This window comes from Gigantopelta aegis, chromosome 8, assembly GCF_016097555.1.
Source record: "Gigantopelta aegis isolate Gae_Host chromosome 8, Gae_host_genome, whole genome shotgun sequence".
In the NCBI taxonomy this organism is placed as follows: domain Eukaryota; kingdom Metazoa; phylum Mollusca; class Gastropoda; order Neomphalida; family Peltospiridae; genus Gigantopelta; species Gigantopelta aegis.
The window spans coordinates 9,093,847-9,117,674 of record NC_054706.1 but is presented as its reverse complement, the minus strand read 5'-3'; the positions used below and the strand labels follow the sequence as shown (position 1 = coordinate 9,117,674).

The window sequence follows — 23,828 nt, the reverse complement described above, 5'->3', positions numbered from 1 at the left end:
ATTAGGTCTATATACATTGCATTATATAGTGTAAATTTTGCTGTAATAACCGCTAAATATATAGTTTAACCTAAAAACATCTACCTATAATAACAGTACTTGCTTTGTTCACATCAAAATATCTGTGTGAACATATTTATGTTAGTCTTGCATGATACATTTGCCCCCAAATAAACAATAGCCTACAAAACAAGCCCACACACCAGTACACACGCACAACCAAAAACATAACCCAAACTAACACGCACATTTAAAACAAAGGTTTTATCTATGTACATATACCAGTGGCGTATGAAGGTGGCAAGGCGGGGGTATGTATGCACACACACACACGCACACACACACACACACACACACGCGCGCGCGCGCGCGCACACACACACACAGCCAAAAAGTGTAGGGAGGGGGGCCACTTTTATATTTATATATAAAGCAAACTATCTGAAAAGTGGGGGGCACTTGCCCCCCTGCTTCCTACGCCAGTGAATATATATATACATATATATATATATATATATACACACACACACACACACACACACACACACACAAACACACATCATGGAATGCTTAATGGTTGTGCATAATATTAATAACTGCAGGTAGATAGTCGATCGTAACTATTAAATTACACATGAAATTGTGTCCGTTACACTATGTCCGTCTGACAATGACACTGGACTCGCTGTTCCGATTTGTTTGCGAGTCAGACAGTAGAAACCTTATCGTTAGTCGAGGAAGTGAATTTCTGTATCGTTAGTTTCATTATTAACTACTGCATAGGTCGTAATTAATAATGCAGCTAGCGGTACAAAAAATCGCAGCTAGTCATTTAGTCAAATTAATGTACTTCCATTCGTACACAGTGATATATACACAAACACATGCATATTACTTGCAAATTTAATATTAAAACTGTATTAAGGTGCCGTTTTAACGTGTTTTGTTGAGCACAAAACATATTGTACATTTTCTTTTCTGTAAAAGAAGGAGATTGCACACAATCTGAGGAACAATAATAGTAATAGAAAACTTTATTAACGTCCACAATTCAGCAGTAACAAAGGGCCTTTGTTGCAAGCGACTGGAGCGTAACGCGCCGGAAATAATTTAGTAGCTAATTGGGACCGCTTAGCACGATAAAAACCAAGGGCAGATAAGTATGTTTCTAATAGAGGCTATACTCGCTCTCGTTCAAATGTCCGTCTAGCTCTCGAATGTCAGAGTACTCGGGCTATTAGCACAAGTCCGACCCATAGTAATTCCACTGTGGGTCACTCTGCTTGGAATCATTGAAACTTGGATTGACGATCAGCTCACACTGCCGTGCGTTGACGTTCACGTTGAAAGCCAAACACGTGATTTTCCTGTCACACTTCACTGCACATTCCATGTGAGTCGTGTCATTCAGTAACACGGTCTGTTGACTTAGCAGACGAGATGATTCAACGCGCGGGAAACTTTGTGGAAAACTGCATCCTGAAACAAATCATAGCATGCATCCTGAGAGTACTGTTGTTAAAGTAATACATGCCCCCTACTGGGCCCAACACATTTTCGTATCTCTTACGTTCAAGGGTCATAACTCTGTGAAAATGATTAAATCACTGTGGAAGTCGAATGCGATCTATAAGAGCTATGATAGAGCTATATATAAAATTCCATCTCGATATTTTGAGGCATTCTGAAGAAAAAAAAACGTTTGGAAAACTATGTGAGACGGACGGACAGACAGACGGACAGACAGACAGACAGACAGCAGATAGAAGCACTAGGACGACATATGGGAGTCCCCCCCCCCCCCCCCCGGTTAGACCGACAGGAGACTAAATATGTGAGTGAGTGAGTGTTTATGTCAGTGTGCATGCTATAACCGCAACCTGCTATAAAATTAATCATATCATTAAAGGCGTACATGTATAACATCAAGCCTGCGGGGGGGGGGGGGGGGGGGGGGGGGGGGGGGCTTTGAGGTTGGGAGTTAGCGCAGACCAATTTCACAGAGTGGGCGCGATATGTTTAAGTATGGAAGCCTTCATACGTGGTTGCCTTGGATCTAAAGAACAAAATAACGATGTTTTAGTTAGCAATGTTAGGGGTCTAACGATATGAAACGTGGCCGGTTGGCCAGTACGCGGTAAACACTAGTAGTAAGGGGGCCTGTTTGGAGGCATGACCTACTTTCTCGTGACCTTGGCCTTGGTATGAGTCATAGCATGACCTACTGACCTACTTTCTCGTGCCGTAACTGACCTACTTTCTCGTGACGTAACTGACCTACTTAGACCAGACTCGAGAGTATAAAATACAGGGTATTTCATTAGTAACTTCATTCACTTTCTACGAACGAGAACTGAATTCATTTGACGTGGCCTGTTCGACAAGTGGAAGCAATACCGATACGAGATGCAAGATAGAACTTGGAAGTAACGTATACGTTGTGGCCAAACTGTGGAAAGGGGACATTGCCATTCACATCAGGACATTTGACGACGAAAATTCCACTTTACCCACGAAACGAGGTATTGCACTAACCCTTAAACACTGGGTCGAACTGTGTACGAGTAAGAGCCAGATAGACGACACCATTGCAATCTTAAAAGAAAGGAAAGAGGAGAAGTTGTTTCGTCATATTGGGTCCAACGTGTACGTGAGCGTGGACAGAAACATTGTCGGTGTAGACATTCGACAGTGGTGGTGGGGCGATGACGCGATCAAGCCATCGAAGAAAGGAATGTTTCTTCATTTGGACCAATGGGAAAAACTCAAAGACTGTTTCGCAGTCATGTGTGACTTTGTACCAGATCTGAACTCGATCGTGCCCTGCGCCATGCAAGACGACCATCAAAATCAGATGGGATTCCTACAGTGTAACTTCTGCAACCCGAACGACTGCCATCAGTGGCTATAAAAAGTGGTTTGTGGTATAAACGTCATTTGTTTTACGACTGTCCTAGGCAGCAGACGTGTTTTTATGATTCTAACATTTTTGTGTCTTGTTGCACTCTATCTGGAACGAAGAAAATGGCATCGGGATATTCGAGCAGTGTTAGTAGCAGCAGCAGTAGCGACGAGGACGACGTATTGGTCTGCAAATGTTCAGAAAGACATACGATCTAAAGAATGGCTACCAAACCAGAAGAACATTTCACGGATCAAACGGATGCTGCCTGTGTCAATATGGATGAAAATGAAGATGGTGAAATTAAAGAAGCCGTGGATCAAACAGATGCCACTCGAGAATATAAAACAGACGATGCCTGTTCTGCCATCGTCCCGAAATGCACCACGTCTACACGCGGATGCAGATATTTGGGTGGTGGCCAATACAGTTACGCCAGAAACCGAGGGAACTCGCCAAGGCTGGTTTTTATTACATGGGAGATCACGATGCCGTCGTCTGTTACTGTTGCGGGCTACGAGCCTACCGATGGCAGAGAATGGACGACCCGGTGATGGAACATTACAGACTCTCTCCAAGATGTCCCTATGTGAACAATGTGTTCAGACGCATTTGAAACACTTGTATGTTTTTGCTATGTTTTGTCATATATTTTGTGTATTTCTGCTGTTTTAGTAATAAATTTTGTGTTGTATATTGCGAATCTGTTGTTTATAAATAGCATGTCTTTATGATCTATCGGTCAGTCGAGAACCATGTCTCCATGGGAACGGTACCTGGAATCTGTTTACTACGATGCGAAACATCCTGGTAGTTATGCAGGTCCTGTTAAACTGTACCAAGCCGTTAAAGCAGAGGATAAATTTAAAATTCCTCTAACGCAGATTAAGAAATGGTTGAAAGGTCAAGAGACCTATACCATGACACATCAAGTGAGGCGAAAGTTTCCGCGTAATACATATACGGTGGAAGGCTTAGACAGCCACTGACAATCCGACCTGATGGACATGGTCAGTTTGGCTAAATATAATGATGGGGTGAAATATCTCATGGTGATAATTGACCTGTTCTCCAGATACTTGTGGGTTCTGCCGCTCAAATCGAAAACGGGCAAACACGTGACAGACCTTTTGACAGATCTATGGAAGTCAGAGTTCAGAAAACCCAAACTGTTTCAGTCTGATTCGGGGTCGGAGTACAAGAACCATATGGTCAAAGCATTATTAAAGTCACACGGTATAACACAGTTGTTTTCACTCAATGAAACCAAAGCCAGTTACGCAGAACGGGTCATTAAAACCATTAAAATGTGCCTGTATTGCTATATGTTAAAACACTTTACTTACAAGTACATGGATGTGTTAGAGAAAGTCGTCCATAGTTATAATCATACCATACATAGGATGATAGGTCAAAAACCAATCAGTGTAAACAAAACGAATGAAGAAGAGGTCCGTCTGTCGTAGTATCTGATCAAATCTAAAAAGAAAATCCAGAAAAAGAAAAGAAAGTTTACTTTTGACATAGGTGAAAAAGTACGAGTCAGTCATCTTCGTGGTACCTTCGATCGGGAATACCAAGAGAAATGGTCTGGGGAAATATTTACCGTCGAGAAAAGATACTGGTCTCAAGGTAAAGACATGTACAAATTAAAGGATTGGAGTGGTGATGCCATCGAAGGGACATTCTATGCTGCCGAACTTCAAGAGGTGACAGAGCATCCAGAACGGATATACCGCATCCAAGACATCATGAAAAAGAGACCTCGTAACAAGAAAAAAGAAGTCTTGGTGAAATGGCTTCACTGGCCTAAGAAGTACAATACATGGATTACAGAAGCAGACGTCGTTCGATATCAGATGGTATAAAAGACCTCAACACCTGTTTGACTTTCATTAGTATGGACGACAGTCACCTGGATCAGATGAAAGCAAAAAAAGTATGGTCAGTGATCACGGATCGCTGGAGATATGCAGGATCTCTATAAATAGGATGTCTGTTAAAAACCATCATCATTTGAGGATAGAACCTTCAGAGGAGCAACATGTCAGACCAGTACAAATTGTATGTTCCCGACGTGGATAAGTGGACCCGTTTCTACAAATTGCAAGCAGAAGGCAAACTTCAACTTCACTTCGAAATTCAACGTGGTGGGAAAAGTCAGATCATGTACAGTGTGGATCGATGTCTAGAACTCTACGATTCCACGTGGAAAAAAGAAAAAGAGGAACAGAACAAGCCCCCGACACCCAATGTTGTCATGGTCTCCCCAACGCAGCAAGTCGTGGAGCAAGCCAAGGCCGATCTGAAACGGAAACAACAACAACAAAGTGGTACGGGTTGGAAAGCCCCAAAACTGCAGAAGCATTTCTAAATAAACTATAAAAGGAACTATGTGGGTCAGATATCGTCATTTCATTTAGAGTCATCCTGCAAAGCACATGTTCACAATGTGGTTTCACATTCTCGAGGAGAGACGCCATGTTAAGACATTTTCAACAAAAACATACTAAAGGTCTACCACCACAGCAGCATCCACCACCACCACAGCAGCAGCAGCATCCCCTAACATTGCTACATCCCTTCACCATGATCGTGTCGGGACCCACGTCGTGTGGAAAGACATTTTTGGTATACAAATTGTTGAGGGATGGTAAGATCTTCCCATCGCCTCAACGCATCGTTTGGCTCTACAAACGATGGCAACCCGTCTATGATACGATCAAAATGGTTGCTCGAGTGAAATTTGTTCAAGGCATACCCGAGAATTTGGAAAAGGATCGTTATTTGGATTCGAGAGTCAGAAATCTCATCGTGTTGGACGACCTGATGTCTACAGCTGGAAAAGACCCTCGCATCACCGACCTGTTCACGGAAGGAAGTCACCACAGAAACTTATCCGTCATCGCCATCAACCAGAACCTGTATCACAGCAAGGACCCGACACAGAGAAGAAACTGTCATTACCTGGCACTGTTCAGCAACCCCATCGACAAGCAGCAAGTCCTAACCTTGGCACAGCAGATGTATTCTGGAAATACTCGTCATTTCATGCAGCGGTTTGAGGAAGCTACCCACAGGCCCTACGGATATCTCTTGGTGGACTTGAAACCGACCACGCCCGAACATTGGCGCCTTCGACCTAATGGTTTAGAGACGGGGCCGTCCGAATGGTACAAAAGCACGAACGTAACGGCGAATGTCTCAGAAGAGTTGCAGCCACCGACGAAGAAAGAGCTCTACATGCAAAGAAACGCATTCAAAAGAACACTACCAGGCATGCCCGCCTACGAAAGTGACGACGAAGAAGAAGATGAGGTGGAACCCTATCTGAAAAAAGTCAAGAGGATGCAGTCTTGCGATACGTGTGGTCTGGTCTTTAAAGACGGAAGCGACTTGCAGCGACATCTGCGATTTAAAACGTGTGAGGAGGGAAATGAAAAAGAAGAAGAACTGTCGTCCGACCTGGAAAACGAAGGCATTCGTCTCATGGTGGAACGTGAATTCGATATCAATCATGACTATATCGAAAGCAAGAGAAAACATGTCCCAAGATGCCATCGAAAGAAACATGAAGACTTTACAATGGAAGTTATTTAAAGCTTCTACAGTCTGTGAATCCTAACCGAGATGTCAGACCACAGATTCGTTCTAAATTAAATCTGTATCGTTCCTAGATCGGCGAATATTTCGACGAGGATACTGATGATGATGATACTGATGATGAGGCCGAAGATGAAGTGAAATGAACACTAATATTATTCACATGTCGCCCTTAAGGCCTCTCGATGTAACCCAATGCGTGCCCCAGTTTATATATGTCAGTAATTTGTAATTTAGAAATAAATGAAAAACCAAACCATTGTGTTTTTTACTCTATGACTAGATTTGTGATTGAATATTTCTACCGCTACTTTATAGTAGCAAGAGTTGTGTGTACAGGACAGCACATACCACGACCTTTGATATACCAGACATAATACACTGGTTGTCTATAAAGGCTTGTAGTCTAGGGAAATACTTGTGTTTAAAATGCAGTTAAAAGATCATAGGTTAGGTTGGAGCGTTGAGTTGCAGTCACGCGTTCTTTCTTCAAAACAATGGGCTGGGAGTGTTTCACACACACACACACACACGCACACACACGCACGCACACACGTTAAAACGCGTGACTGTTAGAAATTCAATACCGCAATTTTTTATTCACATTCAGTCGGGCCTACTTACTATATTCGTGAAATTTTGTTTTGTATACCTAACAAATAGAGAATAAACAACTATAGATTTATATAAGAAGGAAAAAACTATAAAAAAACAAACAAAAAAACAATTGCACTACTGAGAGGCGAACTCGGTTAGTCCATGCCGTGCGCTTACGCTCTATCCATTAAACAACAAGACGTATATAGAAATAATTCAAATTTAATTTACATAACGAAACGTTACGGTAGGGTAATTCCTTGTTTGGAGGTAAATAGCTTCATATTATGTAGATGAATAAGGACAGTGTTTTCGCTCGTCATAATGATTATACGCAAATTAATTGTCTTGTGGCTGGCTCCATTGTTTACGTCACGAGAAATGGTGAGCGGTGAAATGGTGAACGGTGGTGTTTAAAGGGACATTCCTGAGTTTGCTGCAATTTTAAAGATATTATCGACTAACAGAGACGTTTTGATGACTATAAGTACATATCAAATATATTTTTCTGCATAAAATATTAGTGGCTGTATATTAACGTGTTTTAGATCGCTCTAGTATTTGTACAAGATTAAATTTCATTTTATTTCCTAAAACATATTTTTTCGTACGTACGAAATTATTTCAAGACAAAATCCAGTTTGGGCTTCTTATAAATATTAAGACGACCAGAAACACATTGAATATACAGACACTGATGTTCCAAACAAGAACATGTATTTAATATGTAAGTTTAATCGTAGAACTATTTTATTAGTCGGAAACATCATACAATGCAGCAAACTCGGGAATATCCCTTTAACAATAAAACATATTTAATTAGTTAAAGCTGTGTACCTGTATTCCGGCACCTGTTATTTCATGGTCTTTACTAAAGAACGCCACTTATTTGTAAAAGTATTGTCCACTGTCGTTAGCGTGTGTATGTTAACATCTCGATAGGTGACAATGATGTCATTATCCACCCAGGGGGAGGAGCGCTTTCCCGCGTCCATTGTGGTTCCTCTGGAGCGTTACAATAAATCTAGTGTTAGGCAGTCAGTCGCATTGACTTAAAGTGCCTTTATCTAATGAAGGTTTAGTCACCCCCTCCGTGGATACTAACCACCATCAAAGGCCGGGACCCGATGCCGAGTCTGTACCCACGACGAGGAGCGGGACATCTGGTGTTGTTATCTTTTTAAAATGTGTCACGGTAATTAAGTTACCATATGGGAATGTTAACGGGACTTGATTGCTCGCATCATAGTATGACGATTATAAATTCATTGCTAACAATACTTCAAATAAAAAAATAAAATAAAACTGTGTTATGATGTTTGGCCAATAATAACCTGGGTATAGCTAACTCGACCGTCGGCTGATTAGGAAAGTAGAGTTTGTTAACTGTTTCATTATCTCCAGTATACAGCAATTATTTTGTAGCTGTGTCGAGTGCGACAAAAGCATTCCTGTGATATGCGAAAAATGGTGTTCAGTCTTCAAATAACGTTGGTAAAACTTTTATTATATTAAAATGTGTTTTGTATTTTTAGGGGGACACATTTCTGAGCTTAAAAATAAACGCATCACCTTTACATCGTTAAATACACATTTATTGTATAATTATTTTTCTACCACCAATTCATACTTATCCCTATAGTAGTTAAATTTATAAACTATAATACATACTTACTTTGTTTTTTCTCGGTGAATCTTCCTCACAATCAAATAATGACAGTCCGATACAGTTATCTAACAGCTGCAATGTTTGTGGTTCAGCTCGGAATGGCGCAACTTTTTATACACGCGGTGGTCTAGTCTAAGTAGGTCAGTTACGTCACGAGAAAGTAGGTCAGTTACGTCACGAGAAAGTAGGTCAGTAGGTCACAAGAAAGTAGGTCAGTAGGTCATGCTATGACTCATACCAAGGCCAAGGTCACGAGAAAGTAGGTCATGCCTCCAAACAGGCCCCCTTACTACTAACACTGTGTTTTCGTTTACAGTACAATATAGTTATTTGGTAAAATGAAAATAAGTTTTAAAAGTAATTTCACTTCATGACATTATGACTAAATAATTTATTTTTAGAACTAAGCAAAGTAATTTTTTTTTTTTTTTTTTTTTGGTTGTATTTCTCTGTTTTAATTCATACCGAAATATAACCACATAAAATAACAACCCTTCCTGTAATCACTAAGCAATGATTTCACATTATAATAGTCACGGGGTGGGATTTAGCTCAGTGGATTGACTGCTTGCTTGAGATTCTTGCTGGAGGTGCTTGCGTAGTAGGATTAGAAGGAAATGGTTTATTTAACGATGCAATCAACACATTTTATTTACGGTTATATGGCGTCGGACACAGATATTGAGGAAGGAAACCTGTTGTCGCCACTTCATGAGCTACTCTTTTCGATTAGCAGCAAGGGATCTTTTATATGCACCATCCCATAGACCGGATAGCACATACCACGGCCTTTGACGTACCAGTCGTGGTGCACTGGCTTGAGCGAGAAATAGCCCAATGGGTCCACTGACGGGATTCGACCCCAAAACCGACCGCGCATCAAAAATATTTGTGCAAATAAAAATAAGCTAATATGCTAAAATTGTGACAACTAATGACAAATTATTTATTTGATGTCTCAAGAACAGAAAACACAAAACAAAAAAACCTTTGCTTGGAAATTAGTTTACTACCCAGATGGAGAAAGTCATGCACCCACAAAAATGATGTTCACACATGTAGTAGAAGCGTCAGTAACTGGTATAGCCACCATTAGCATTCACACATTCTTGACTACGTTGGCGCATGCTGTTAACCAGGCGTTGGAAATAACGTTGAGGAATCGCTTGCCATTCTGCAACTAATTGCTGAGCCAGTTGCTGGAGGTTGACGGAAGGGACGTGATGTGATCGAACTCGCCGCCCTAGTTCATCCCACGCACTCATTGGGTGACAAGTCGGGTGAATATGCAGGCCAATCCATGTGCTGAACGTTCTGCTGCTGCAGGAAGTCGGTCACCACCCTGGCACAATGAGGTCTTGCGTTGTTGTCCTGGAACCAAGCTCCTGGTCCAATCTGCTGCAGAAGTGGAATTACAAAAGGTTGAACAATCTCGTTGAGATAACGCTGACCAGTCAAATTTCTATTAATGATGTACAGAGGGGTTCTGTGATTCATGGATATGCCCGCCCACACCATTACACTTCCTCCTCCAAATAGTAGATGTTGAACAACGTTAACATCAGCAAATCTTTCTCCTTGACGACGGTAAACACGAGCTCGGCCATCATTGAACTGGAGCAAGTACCGTGACTCATCTGTGAATAATGTCTCTGCCCATTACCCACGGTTCCACCGGATATGACGTCTGCACCAATGAAGGCGAGCCCTTCTGTGACGGGCAAGTAGCTGTGGTCGGACTACAGGACGCCGACATCGCAAACCTTGGTCTCGCAGACGATTCCTAATGGTCTGGTCAGACACATTGTTGCCTGTAGCAGCTCTGAGTTGATCACAAAACGCTTCCGCAACGCCGTTATCATCAGGAAACGGTCTTCTCGTGCTGTTGTTGATCGTGGTCTTCCAAAATGGGAGCGATTCTCAATAGAATTAGTCGTCCTGAACCTCTGCCAGAGTCTACCGATAACGCTTTGGCTTACATTTAGATGGTGAGCCACAGATATTTGAGTGTGTCCATCTTGTAGCCAGCATCGAGTAAACGCGTTATCAATGGGCTACACCCCTATGTTATGAAGAGACATACGAATATATATATATATTATATACTCTGTCAAAAAACAAACACATAGGTGATAGGGAAAGAAGAAAAGTGTTTCATTTTAAAAAATGTCGGGTTTTTTTTTACAATGTTGCTGAATGACCATGTTTGTTAATTTTTCTGGAATGGGACAGCATGCCCAAATGCACCCTAAAACAAATTTAACGCACGTCGTGTCACCTTGTGCGACAATTGCAGGAAATCGGCGTGAAATGGTCAGATTTTGGCGAATGCACGTGAAACTCTGGAAAAAGATTGGGGTAATGATAGGTATTTAAAGCTGCAATGCTCGCAATGATGCCTCATTTCCATTTCGACGTAGACGAGTTACAACATACCAAGACTAAGCCTGCCGAATCAAAACATTGCCATAGGCCGCCTCCAGTTAGGTGAATCGCAGTCAGCAGTCGCACGTCCATCAGAGCACCATTTCACGTCTCTGGGACAGGTACCAGCAATTTCAATCAGCTGAAGACCGGCCCAGAAGTGGAAGACCTCGCATAATAGCTGTAGCATAAGATCGCTACATCCTGGTTCTGCACTTGCGTCACCGAACTGCCACAGCAACGAACACTGCTGGACGCATACCTGGTTTAAGAAAGGTGTCTGCACAAACCATTCAGAACCGACTTCGAGAAGCTGGTTTATGGGCTAGGAGACCGTATGTTGGCCCCGTCATGCGACATCAACATCGACATTTACGTGTTCGCTGGTGCACAAATGTACAGGGGATGAACTTGGGAAACTGGCGGCGAGTATGGTTCAGCGACGAATCATGTTTCCTTCTACAGCGACGTAATGGACGACAACGTGTTTACAGACGCCGCAATGAACGTTTTGTCAACAAATGCGTCGCCCAAGTTGACAGATTCGGTGGAGGGAGTGTCATGATGTGGGGAGCCATCTCATACACCGGCAGAAGTGAACTTGTGTTCGTACAAGGCAACCTGACAGCTGTACGTTACCGGGATGACATTCTTCGCCGTTATATGCTTCCCATTTTGGATCGACAAAGAGAACTCTTTCAGCAGGACAATGCTAGGCCGCATACGGCACGTGTAACAATGGATTTTATACAGAATGAGAACATTAATGTGCTGCCATAGCCATCAAGATCGCCAGATCTCAACCCCATTGAACATCTATGGGACGAACTGGACAGACGTGTACGCCAGCGTGATACGGAGCCTCAGACGCGTCCGCAACTGTCACATGCACTGCAGGAAGAATGGGCTAGGATTCCACGTGCCCGGATTCAGAGACTCATTCAGTCTATACCAAGAAAATGTTGCACAGTGATTGCTGCTGCTGGTGGCCACACATGGTACTGATTTCAGCGCCCTCGTACGACGCTGTTTGGTGACGAAAACTCCTCCACTGCCGTCCGTCCATAGCAAGAACATTGTCACATACTCATGTAAAATTTGACTGTGATACGAAATTATGCCACTTTGTATTAAAGACAGAATATATATATATATATATATATATATATACTCTTCAAAAAAAGAAACGCAAAAGGGTACAAATGGGTTATAACTCCGATTTTATGTTTCCTACCGGTTCATGCTTTGTGAATATAAGGTCATTGCATGTCCCAAACACATTCCCACGGTTACATTCGATAAAACGCAGCTACTGTACAATAAAGTTCCAAAATGTGAATATTCGCAAAAACGCAGCCACGTGCAAACCATGTCACCACTGCACGTGCGTTGTCTGCACATGCAACATGAACACCGACAGTATAAAAGTGCAGGGTGTTCGCTTGCCTGGCCTCTGTATCTGGCCGACAGTTGACAATCCAGGACATGCCACGTCTCAGTGAACCGCAGAGAAACAATGCCATCGGCCGACTAGACGCAGGCGAATCCAGAACGGCCGTTGCCAGGGCATTCCATGTGTCCCCAAGCACCATCTCCAGACTGTGGGACCGTTACCAGCAACATGGATCAACACGTGACCTCCCTAGATCCGGTCGACCACGGGTCACTACCCCCGGGCAGGACCGCTACATCCGGGTACGCCACCTTCGGGAACGATTGACTACTGCCACCTCCACAGCCGCAGCAATACCAGGTTTGCGCAGGATATCCGACCAGACCGTACGGAACCGCCTACGTGAGGTAGGAATTCGTGCCAGACGTCCAGTTCGAGGTGTCATCTTAACACCACAACACCGTCGACTCCGACTGCAGTGGTGCCAGATTCATCGACAATGGCCTCAACTGCGATGGAGACAGGTGTGGTTCAGTGACGAGTCCCGATTTCTGCTCCGACGTCATGATGGAAGATGTCGCGTGTATAGGCGTCGTGGTGAACGTTATGCGGCAAACTGCGTGCAGGAAGTGGACAGATTCGGCGGGGTAGTGTCATGGTGTGGGCAGCCATCTCACACACTGGCAGAACTGACCTGGTCCACGTGCAGGGCAACCTGAATGCACAGGGCTACATTGACCAGATCCTCCGGCCACACATCGTTCCAGTTATGGCCAACGCCAACGCAGTGTTCCAACATGACAACGCCAGGCCTCACACAGCACGTCTCACAACGGCTTTCCTACAGAACAATAACATTAATGTCCTTCCTTGGCCATCGATATCACCGGATTTGAACCCAATTGAGCATCTATGGGACGAGTTGGACCGACGCCTCCGACAGCGACAACCACAGCCCCAGACCCTGCCCGAGCTGGCAGCAGCCTTGCAGGCCGAGTGGGCCACCATCCCCCGGGACGTCATCCGTACTCTGGTTGCTTCAATGGGCAGGCGGTGCCAGGCAGTTGTCAACACACGCGGAGGCCACACCCGGTATTGACTCCAGATGACCTTGACCTTGGTGGTGTGTCCTATCACTTACTCACAATGGACTAGAGTGAATTGTGAACAATCCTGCAACATGTGGTAATTATCGGACTCACCATTCAATAATTAAATCAATTCTCCAAATGTTACGACAATGTGGTTTTGCGTTTCTTCTTTTGAAGAGTATATATGTACATTCATACATCGCATATTATGGAAGTTAATTTCAATATAGAGAATATATTAAATTAAAATGTATTAATCAATTACATTAATACATTAAATAATTATATTAAAATATACTGTTTTTTCCATTATTGTTAAATAGATAACTAAATAAATCATTTTAAATTGCGATGTTTAAAATGTTGATGGTTTTACAATGTTTTTATACACTACTGAAACAACTTCTAGTTAAAATTTATTAATCAATTACATTAAATAATTATATTTTAAAAACATTTTCCATTATTCTTAAAGAGATAACTAAATAGATCATTTTAAATTGCGATATTTAAAATGTTGATGGTTTTACAATATTTTTATACACTACTGAAACAACTTCTAGTTACATACATTTGAATTTGTTTAGAAACAATACATAAATATGAATACAATAATGGTTTTGATCTGATGGGGACATGGGAGAGAGAATGGACAGATGAAATGAATGGTGGGGAAAAGAGGAAAGATAAACAGAAACTAAAAAAGAGAAAGAAAGAAATGTTTTATTTAACGACGCACTCAACACATTTTATTTACGGTTATATGGCGTCAGACATATGGGTAAGGACCACACAGATTTTGAGAGGAAACCCACTGTTGCCACTACATGGGCTACTCTTTCCGATTAACAGCAAGGGATCTTTTATTTGCGCTTCCCACAAGCAGGATAGCACAAACCATGGCCTTTGTTGAACCGGTTATGGATCACTGGTCGGTGCAAGTGGTTTACACCTATCCATTGAGCCTTGCGGAGCACTCACTCAGGGTTTGGAGTCGGTATCTGGATTAAAAATCCCATGCCTCGACTGGGATCCGAACCCAGTACCTACCAGCCTGTAGACCGATGGCCTAACCACAACGCCACCGAGGCCGGTCTAAACAAGAGAGAAAGAAGCATGTATTATTTACTCGTATTGTAGATTAATATTGGTTTTCTGAAGTTTTCGTATATTCAAGCAAGCCCAGATTTTCTTTTAGGTTAACAAAATGTGCAGTTATGAGATTGAAGAAAGTAGTATCAATTAATTCTCTGATTTTCAAGCAAAAAGATTCAACCATTTCTCCCAATGTTCATTAAATTTGTCATACTGGCAATTTTTAAAATAAATACATCTTTCTATTTGGAATTTCGTGATCGCATCGGTCATACCTATTTGACCCATTCATTTATTTTGAAGAAGGATCCTCCACCTCAGTGTAAGCACTGTCAGTGTACTCTGACAGTACGCCATATTTTGGTGGAGTGTACCCATCTGAAAGCAATTCGAAAAGATATATTTACACAGTCCTTTACATTGTGTTTTTATTTAACTGTTCAATTTTTATATTGATGATGATCATCACACTGTTGTTGCATTTTACCATAGTTTGACACCCAATAGCCGATGTATTTTTCGTGCTGGGGTGTCGTTAAACATTCATTCATTCATTCTATTTGGAATTTAGTTTTCAGGATATTTTTAATGGCCTTTTTGTTCAAAGTTTGTTTAAGTATTTTCATGTTGTAAATGTAATATTTTATATTGACAGTTATCCAGTTTACTACGTATCTTAGATCACCATCTGTCATTCCAAACATAACTACATTTTTGCTTTTTGCTTATGTTTTGTTATTCAACATATTGTACAGATCTTTACATCCTGCATTTGTGTTCAGTAGAATTTTCATTTTGAAAGGTAAAATTGGAATTTTAATACTAATTCTAATACTTTAAAGTTAGGGTAAAATTGGAATTTTAATACTAATTCTAATACTTTAAAGTTACTGTTATCGTTGTCTTCTAATTCTTTTATATCTTCACAAAGTTTATTATTTTTCTTCTTTTTAAACGCCGAAAAGGATATTGTTTTCCCTCTTATTTCCATCAGCAGTGTTTCAAGACAAAGTTGCTCATTTATTACAAACTGTATTTCAACTTTTGGAATAGAGTTTAAGTTATCTGCATTATAAATTAAAACAGCATATTGCTAAAGTATATTATTTATTACATCCTTAAAGGGACATTCCTGAGTTTGCTGCATTGTAAGATGTTTCCGGCTAATAAAATAATTCTACGATTAAACTTATATATTAAATATATTTTCTTGTTTAGAATATCAGTGTCTGTATATTCAATGTGTTTCTGGTCGTCTTAATATTTGTAAGAAGCCCAAACTGGATTGTGTCTTCAAATAATTTCGTACGTACGAAAAAATTATATTTTAGGAAATACAATGAAATTTAACCTAGTACAAATATTAGAACGATCAGAAACACATGTAATATACAGCCACTAATATTTTATGCAGAAAAATATATTTGATATGTAATTACAATCGCTAAACAGTCTCTGTTAGTCGATAACATCTTAAAAATTGCATCAAACTCAGGAATGTCCCTTTAATAATTTTTACATAATATTTGTCCGTCAATAGTGAATTGTTAAATTTCCATAACCCTTTACCTTTTTGGATTGTATTTAGTTTCAAATACAATATTACACCAGAGTGGTCTGACCTGTAGCTATTGTCAGTTAAAACCTTTACAACATGTGGTATTAAATTATTTGAAATGAGAGAAAAAATCTAGTCTTACCAATTTTAATGGGTTTGATTTTCTCCAAGTATTGGATATCAATCCCTAAAAGGGTCTTTCAAATCAAATGCTTCTATATTTTCTAGGAGTTTTTCACGTGCTTTAGGATGATTACAATGTAAATAGTTTTTCGTATCAAGATCATGATTAAGTACTAAATTGAAATCACCACATATTATATAATACTCATTATCAAATTCTTCTATATTTAGTAAAAACTTAGAAAAGAAGTCCGGGATATCGTTATTTGGTCCATATATATTAATAAATGTTATTCGCTCTTTGTTCACCGTTATATCCAGTACTATAAAGTTTCCTGAATTATCTGCTTTTATTTTATTTTGTATTCGAATGTATTATTTAACATTATTGCAACTCCCCTAGCTCTACAAGTGAAAGAGTTAAACAGACATTTGTATCCACATTGAGCTTCTATATAAGGTTCTAAATCCTGAGTAAAGTGTGTATCTTGTAAGCAGTAAATATCAAAGTGTTTGCATTTTAGGTAGTTCAAAACATCTTTTCGTTTCTCAGGATCTCTGAGTCCCTGACAGTTCAATGTCATGATTTGTAAATATGCCATGTTACATTTTGGTTAATATGTTTGTATATATATTTTAATGATGTTGTATCTAGCTTGCTTGAAAATGAAAGTTTCAGAGGGCAGAAATGAAATAAGTAACTTTTATATCCTCTTGCTTTTGAACAAGGCAGACATTCAGCGAGAAAAGGATTTGTAAAAAAGGGAATCACAAATAAGATAGGGAATGAAAGTAAATAACAAATAAGTAAATTAAACATTAAAATAACCATGTAGGCCACTTAAAGGGTCTCCTAACCCTTGATCATATTGACAGCAAATACAAAATTTAAAAAAAAACGTGAAGAGTCACCACATATCCATTAATAGATATAAGCAGATGCAAGACCGTTTTTAGTAGTAATAATATTAATAAAGATAATAATGGAGATGGTCCTAATACTATCGGATAAAAACAGTAATTTAAGTTATTGTACGGAACCATCACCATATCCGACTTTCTCCATTTACATATATACATGTATCAATGTTCCCTTTTGAGGCTGATATTAATAGATTAAGTATATTCTGTGCAAAAAAGTATATAAATTAGTTTTTCGTTTAGCTGATGGGATTACCTCCATTATATTGGCCCAAAAGGACACATATTAACACTCGCATGCATGTACGTGCACACACACACATAATGCGCATGCCAATACATAAAAAAGGGGGAAAAAAGAAACAAAAGAAGAAAAAAGCACATAATTATAAAGACAGATAAATGCACATGGGTATATAATTAGTATATCCTGCAAAGGTATAGGTGCGGGTGCGGACGCATACATACACACACAAGTGCGCGTATACACAGATATAACAGCATAGTAACATCAGTACACACAATTATCTTACGAGCATTCACCCATGAACATGCATACATATATCCACACACACACACACACACACACACACACACACACACACACACACACCGATATGTACACGAAAACACAGGCCTACAAACATACACACAAAGTGTCAATTATATATATACTGAACAAAATAAGAAACTTCCGCTAACTTTGCTTGAACATAACTTGATGAAAACAAACCGGGGGAATAATTGTTATATATGCGTTTAAAGAGTGTTCCATGATGCATCTTTTGGTGCAAAAATCATGGCCATAGGTTAACAGAAATTGGGAGAAATTTTGACCAAGTGTGGTAGGGGTTTAAAAAAAAAAAAAAAATTAATAACGGGTATGGCCACCTCTTGAACTGACCACTACAGTGCATCGCTGGCGCATAGAATTGACTAAATTGTTGATTTCTGCCTATGGAATATTGTTCCATTCCTGAATGAGCGCTTGACGAAGTTCGTTGACGTTAGCGGGTGGGTTGGGACGACGCCTCAATCGTCTGTCCAGACTATCCAAGACATGCTCGATGGGGTTGAGATCCGGACTTTTAGCGGGCCAGTCATCAATGAAATCAATGTTATTTGTCCTAAGAAAATTTACAGTGTCTCTAGCTGTATGAGAGGTGGCATTATCATGCTGAAAAATCGAGATGTTGGTGTTGTTATGGAACAGAGGAATGACGTGATGAGCGAGAATGTCATCGCGGTAACGTTGAGCATTTAAATTGCCATCAATGACGACTAGTGGTGAACGATAACCATGGGTAATGGCTGCCCAGACCATGACACAACCCCCACCCCCGAAACGATCTCGTTCAAGAACACAACAGTAAGCATAGCGTTCATTTCTCCTACGGTAGACGCGCACCCTGCCATCACCACGTTGTAAAGAAAATCTGGATTCATCCGAAAAAACGAACGGTATTCCAGTGTCGCCGTATCCAACGAGTGTGTATACGTGCCCAATTAAGACGATTTAGACGATGACGTTGCGTTAAAACGCATCCGACGTAAGGACATCGTGCATGTAAACCGTTCTCCCGCAGACGATTACGAACAGTTTGCCCACTGATTCGGTTATTATGAAGCCCATGTGTGTTAGCAGCAGTAGCAGTGGCAGTTTGGAATCGATTGCGCAAATGCGTGTTCATGATATAGCGGTCTTGACCACGCGTTGTAACACGCGGACGTCCACGACGTGGCAAGTCGTTGGTGCTTCCTGTCGTTCGAAATCTTACGCGAAGATTTCGTATCGCTCGACTAGAACTCCCAACATGCCTTGCGACGTCTTCTGTCGACATGCCAGCATCAAGCATGCTAATCGCCCGTTCGCGTAAATTATTGGGTATTCTTGGCATACTAAACATGCTACAATGTAAAAAACGTTAATTGTTTTACAAATTTTGAAGCGTTTTCGTTCACTTGACAACAATGTCAGTAAGACAAGTAAAACAAATTGACCGAATACTACACGGGACATGTAGAATCATGCATGCACGTGCAAATTAAATTTCACGTTGTCGACGATTAACAGTGCAAAAATAATCGATAAACTTCATGAATCCTGATAATACAGCTCAAGGCTAATACGACCTATATAATTTCATTACACAATGAATTCTTTAACACAACAAATACTACATGTACAAATCGGAAGTTTCTTTTTTTGTTCAGTATATATATATATTGGTGAATAAAGAACTAAGCTAGCTAGTGTTCTGCGATAGGTAGTCCGGGAATACATGGCGTTTACAAAAACATTAAACCATCGTCGAAATGTTGGAAACACGTTCATGACGCAGGCAGACAATCATTCATTTCCAGTATCTTTTTCACTCTTTCCTCTGATTTTAGTTTTGCAAACATCACTCCGTCTTTTGTCCATGCACTTTCTATGTTCTTATTTTTATTATTAATGTTAGTGAAAGTGTTACTTTTTAAAACAATGTTCTAATTTACTTCCTATGTGACCTGTAGGCGTTCTTCAGCCATTCAGTCTAACTATGGAAAACACCACGGGTAAAATCAAAGGGACCGACACCAACGCGTGGTACAATCCTTTTTAGAACTATAAATAAAAAAGTAATTATATACCATTTTCAGGTGCGGTGTATACTTCAACTTCACAGAAGGCCATTTCCAAAGGTATAAAAGAGGTCACCGAGTGTATGCGGAGGAATCGACCTCTGGATGGTTTATCACAGGTCAAGGTTGTTGTCTGTTCCATCGGCAGAGGACTTTTAGACAAGGGTAGACAAATCTCAGGAACCGCATTAGGACATTTTTCTGGGTTTTGTGAAAATACTTCTATGAAGAACATTTGCAACATGTACGCTGTAAGAAAACACATTTTAGTATGCCTTAGAATAAATTGTGGTCAAATTAGTTTTCCATAAATTAACAAACTCGAGTATTCTAGACATTGAGATTTTACAATGGCGTAGGAAGCGGGGGGGGGGGGGGGGGGGGGGGGCATGTGCCTCCCACTTTTCAGATATTTTGCTTTAGATTTGCTTTATAATAGTGTAAAAGTGTGTAAATATAAAGGTGTGCTCGCCCCCCCCCCCCCCCACACACACACACACTTTTTGTCACCTTCCTGTGCCACTGTTTTATATAAGACTCCTCAATCTTCAAGACATGCTTGTTCATTCTAAACTACAATCTAATGACGATAATAAAACGTTTAGTTAATATACACATATCTTAATCACTTAGTAACATTATAAATATACAATGTAGTACAGTACATTCTGTACATTGAAATATGTTTTATATACAATTTTCTAATGTTAGATTTTCATTGTACTGCGTTATTGTGACCTTGGCATCGGAGGTTATTCCATTGTATTTTATGTTTTGATAAATTATCAATTTTTTTACAACCGAAGTGTTTCTGGTCTTCCTGGTGTTTATAATACCGGTACCACGTAATGCATGGGTTTTTTTAAAACGCACACGAAAAATAACGGTTACTGAGACGAGATCTAGTCTTTTTTTAATAGTGCCGCAACGATAAACCGGTATACCGCGATGTTTCATGAACCATGATACAGTTTTACGGTATCGCGATTTTAACACTTATTTTTGTTTTCGTGTATCTTATTTGACGGGAAACAGGCAAAGAAAGAAAACACCCCCACCCCACCACCCCTCTCCCCCCACCCCAAAAATAAAATAAAATAAAATAATAATAATAATTTTTTAATTAATTAACGATGACACTAAATGGCAGCCTGCGAAAATTACATGCGTTTTGCCCCAGGAGATATTATCCAAGTCGATATAGGCGACGATATAGTATGTGACATCTTAGCAAGAGTACTCTGCCGTTCGAGAGCTAGACGGACATTTGGACGGTTATTATCTCTCTGCCGTTAACGATTAATATAATATATCACCGTTGTAAGATATAGATAAAGCAATTCAACCAGAGGGACAAAATGTCTTGACGACCGAAGTTTACCGAGGCCCTTACAAAAACATTCTGTCCCGAGGGTTGGAATTGCCTAATCTATACCTCACACTGGCGTAAGAAGCGGAGGGGGGAGGGGGGGGGGGGGGGTAAGGGGGTATATGTCCCTTCACTTTATGGGAGCAGCGATGTTTTATATATATATATATATATATATGTGTGTGTGTGTTTGTCCCGTAAACATTTCAACTACAAACTCATTTAATCATACGCGGAAAAATATAGTCCACCTTATGCAACGACATAAAATGTAACAACTTAACGATAAATATAAAGTTGAAAATGTTAATTTATTTAAATATTTTAAAGGCGCTCAATCATGGATTTAGTGGGCCTTATTTCTCTAAATATGGATTATAAATGGAAATTACATTCATTTGGAATACCAAATGTAGTTATTGTTTGATCCAAAACATTTTAATTGAACTACGATCGAGGGAATTCCATGACACGCTTCATTTTTAAAATTTGGAAGTCTTCATGTGAAAAGTCATAAAAAAAATACGGCAAAACACACTCGTAGTGATGATGCTGTATATACGACAACCGTATAATGTATTTTAGAAAATTTTATATAAACGACCGCTGTGTATAGAGACTTGGCAAATGAGGACCGGCTATATAATAACATAATTTTTTTAAATTATAGAATTTATCCTGCTCAGGTCGAATGGCGAATGCCGCTCGGCAGAGTCTCGCGGTATTAGCCATTTCCCCTGCGCGTGCTGAAACCTCACCGTGGTTCAGGGGTGTAACATTTTCTTTGAGAATGGCCAATACAGCACAATTGAATTTTGAGTAAAAGTCTGTGATATTTGTATTTTTGCACAGTTCTTTTCACTGTTTTTATTTAAATCTTGAATTGTTATATTGATGTTGATCATCACCTTATTGTTTACATTACCATATTTTGACACCCAATAGCCGATGTATTTTTCGTGCTGGGGTGTCGTTAAACATTCATTCATTCATTCTAACCTTCGCAGGATAAATCCAATATATATATATATATAACTGAATATACACGGAGTCTCGCGGTAAGATGCATTGTAAGATGTTTCCGACTTGCATATAAAAATTGATTGTGTTTGTTATTTCCGACACATTTTATTTTATGTTTACGCCAAACGAAACTGACGACGTTATTGACAAAAATCATGTTTAGTCGATGTATAATAGTTTCCCGTTGACCAAAAAGAAAACAAACGTCGTCTGCGTTTCATTTCAAGTTGTTTCCATTCTTGAAGCTTTGTAGAGACATGCTGTGTGAGATCTTCTGCCATACTATTTGAATGGCGTTGTCATAATTTTAAAGGGACATTCCTGAGTTTGCTACACTTTTTAAGATGTTATCGACCAACAGAGACCTTTTAACGATTGTAATTACATATCAAATATATTTTTTCTGCATCAAATATTAGTGGCTGTATATTGAACGTGTTTCTGGTCGTTCTAATATTTGTACTAGGTTAAATTTCATTTTATTTCCTAAAATATATTTTTTCGTACGTACGAAATTATTTGAAGACAAAATCGAGTTTGAGCTTCTTACAAATATTAAGACGACCAGAAACACATTGAATATACAGGCACTGATATTCTAAACAAAAACGTATACTTAATATGTAAGTTTAATCGTAGAAATATTTTATTAGTCGGAAACATCTTACAATGCAGCAAACTCAGGAATGTCCCTTTAAAGTCTGGACTTTATTAAAGTCTAGACTTTAAGGTTTATAAGCACGGAGCCTGGTTGCTTCTTCATTTCCTTCCAAACTTTGGCAACTTCAAGTTGGATCGTCTTTTTGGACAACTCTGTGTGAGCTCGTCCGTACCCTTCAATTAGGGTCTGGTATAATTTTTCTTTGTCAACAATGATGGTGATCAATTAAAATGGCGCAAGTGAAAACCCGCGGGTTTTTTTTTTTCCATCGTACAGCAATACGTCACTTTAATGACGTCATCATAGTACACATGGGTATAAATAAACATTGCCACGTTACTTTGTGTGTTGGGGGCGGGGGGGGTATATCTTCGAGCGTTACGTAATATTTTGGGGGGTGTATGGTCTAGCGTTACGGGGCGTTAGAAGGGGGTGGGTGGGTGTCTAATTTTAACCAAAATAGCGTAATATTCGAACGGCCCCTTACATGTATTATAATGTTGGTAAAATCACGTCGCGGTGGGGTGGGTGAGGGGTGGTTGTTACAGAAACCTTACATAAATTTACAGGGGGACCCGGGAGTAGTCTCAGCGTTAATGGTATAAAAATATGTATTTCGAGTTGTATTGCCCTTGCAATTTTGCGCATTTGAAATATGTCTAAAGACAGCAAAATAACCCTGTAGTCATATTTATTTGCGGTAAAATTAACTTTAAAAAAAATTACGTAAGGCGCCTCAAAATGGAGAACAGTGAAAAATTATTAACTTCAAGC

The 23,828-nt window shown here is 39.9% G+C and overlaps 1 protein-coding gene across 1 annotated transcript in view; it reads right to left on the bottom strand.

Moving 5' to 3' along the window:
• Positions 1 to 1,050: 1,050 nt before the first annotated feature.
• Positions 1,051 to 23,828, bottom strand: part of LOC121378727 — a 77,441-nt gene continuing 54,663 nt past the window's right edge. Inside the window, exons 5-6 of the mRNA XM_041507013.1 lie at positions 20,011 to 20,250; positions 1,051 to 1,479 (exon numbers count right to left, since the gene is read on the bottom strand). Coding sequence (XP_041362947.1) covers positions 1,238 to 1,479; positions 20,011 to 20,250 — 482 coding nt within the window. The 3' untranslated portion in view covers positions 1,051 to 1,237. The remainder of the gene's footprint in view (positions 1,480 to 20,010; positions 20,251 to 23,828) is intronic.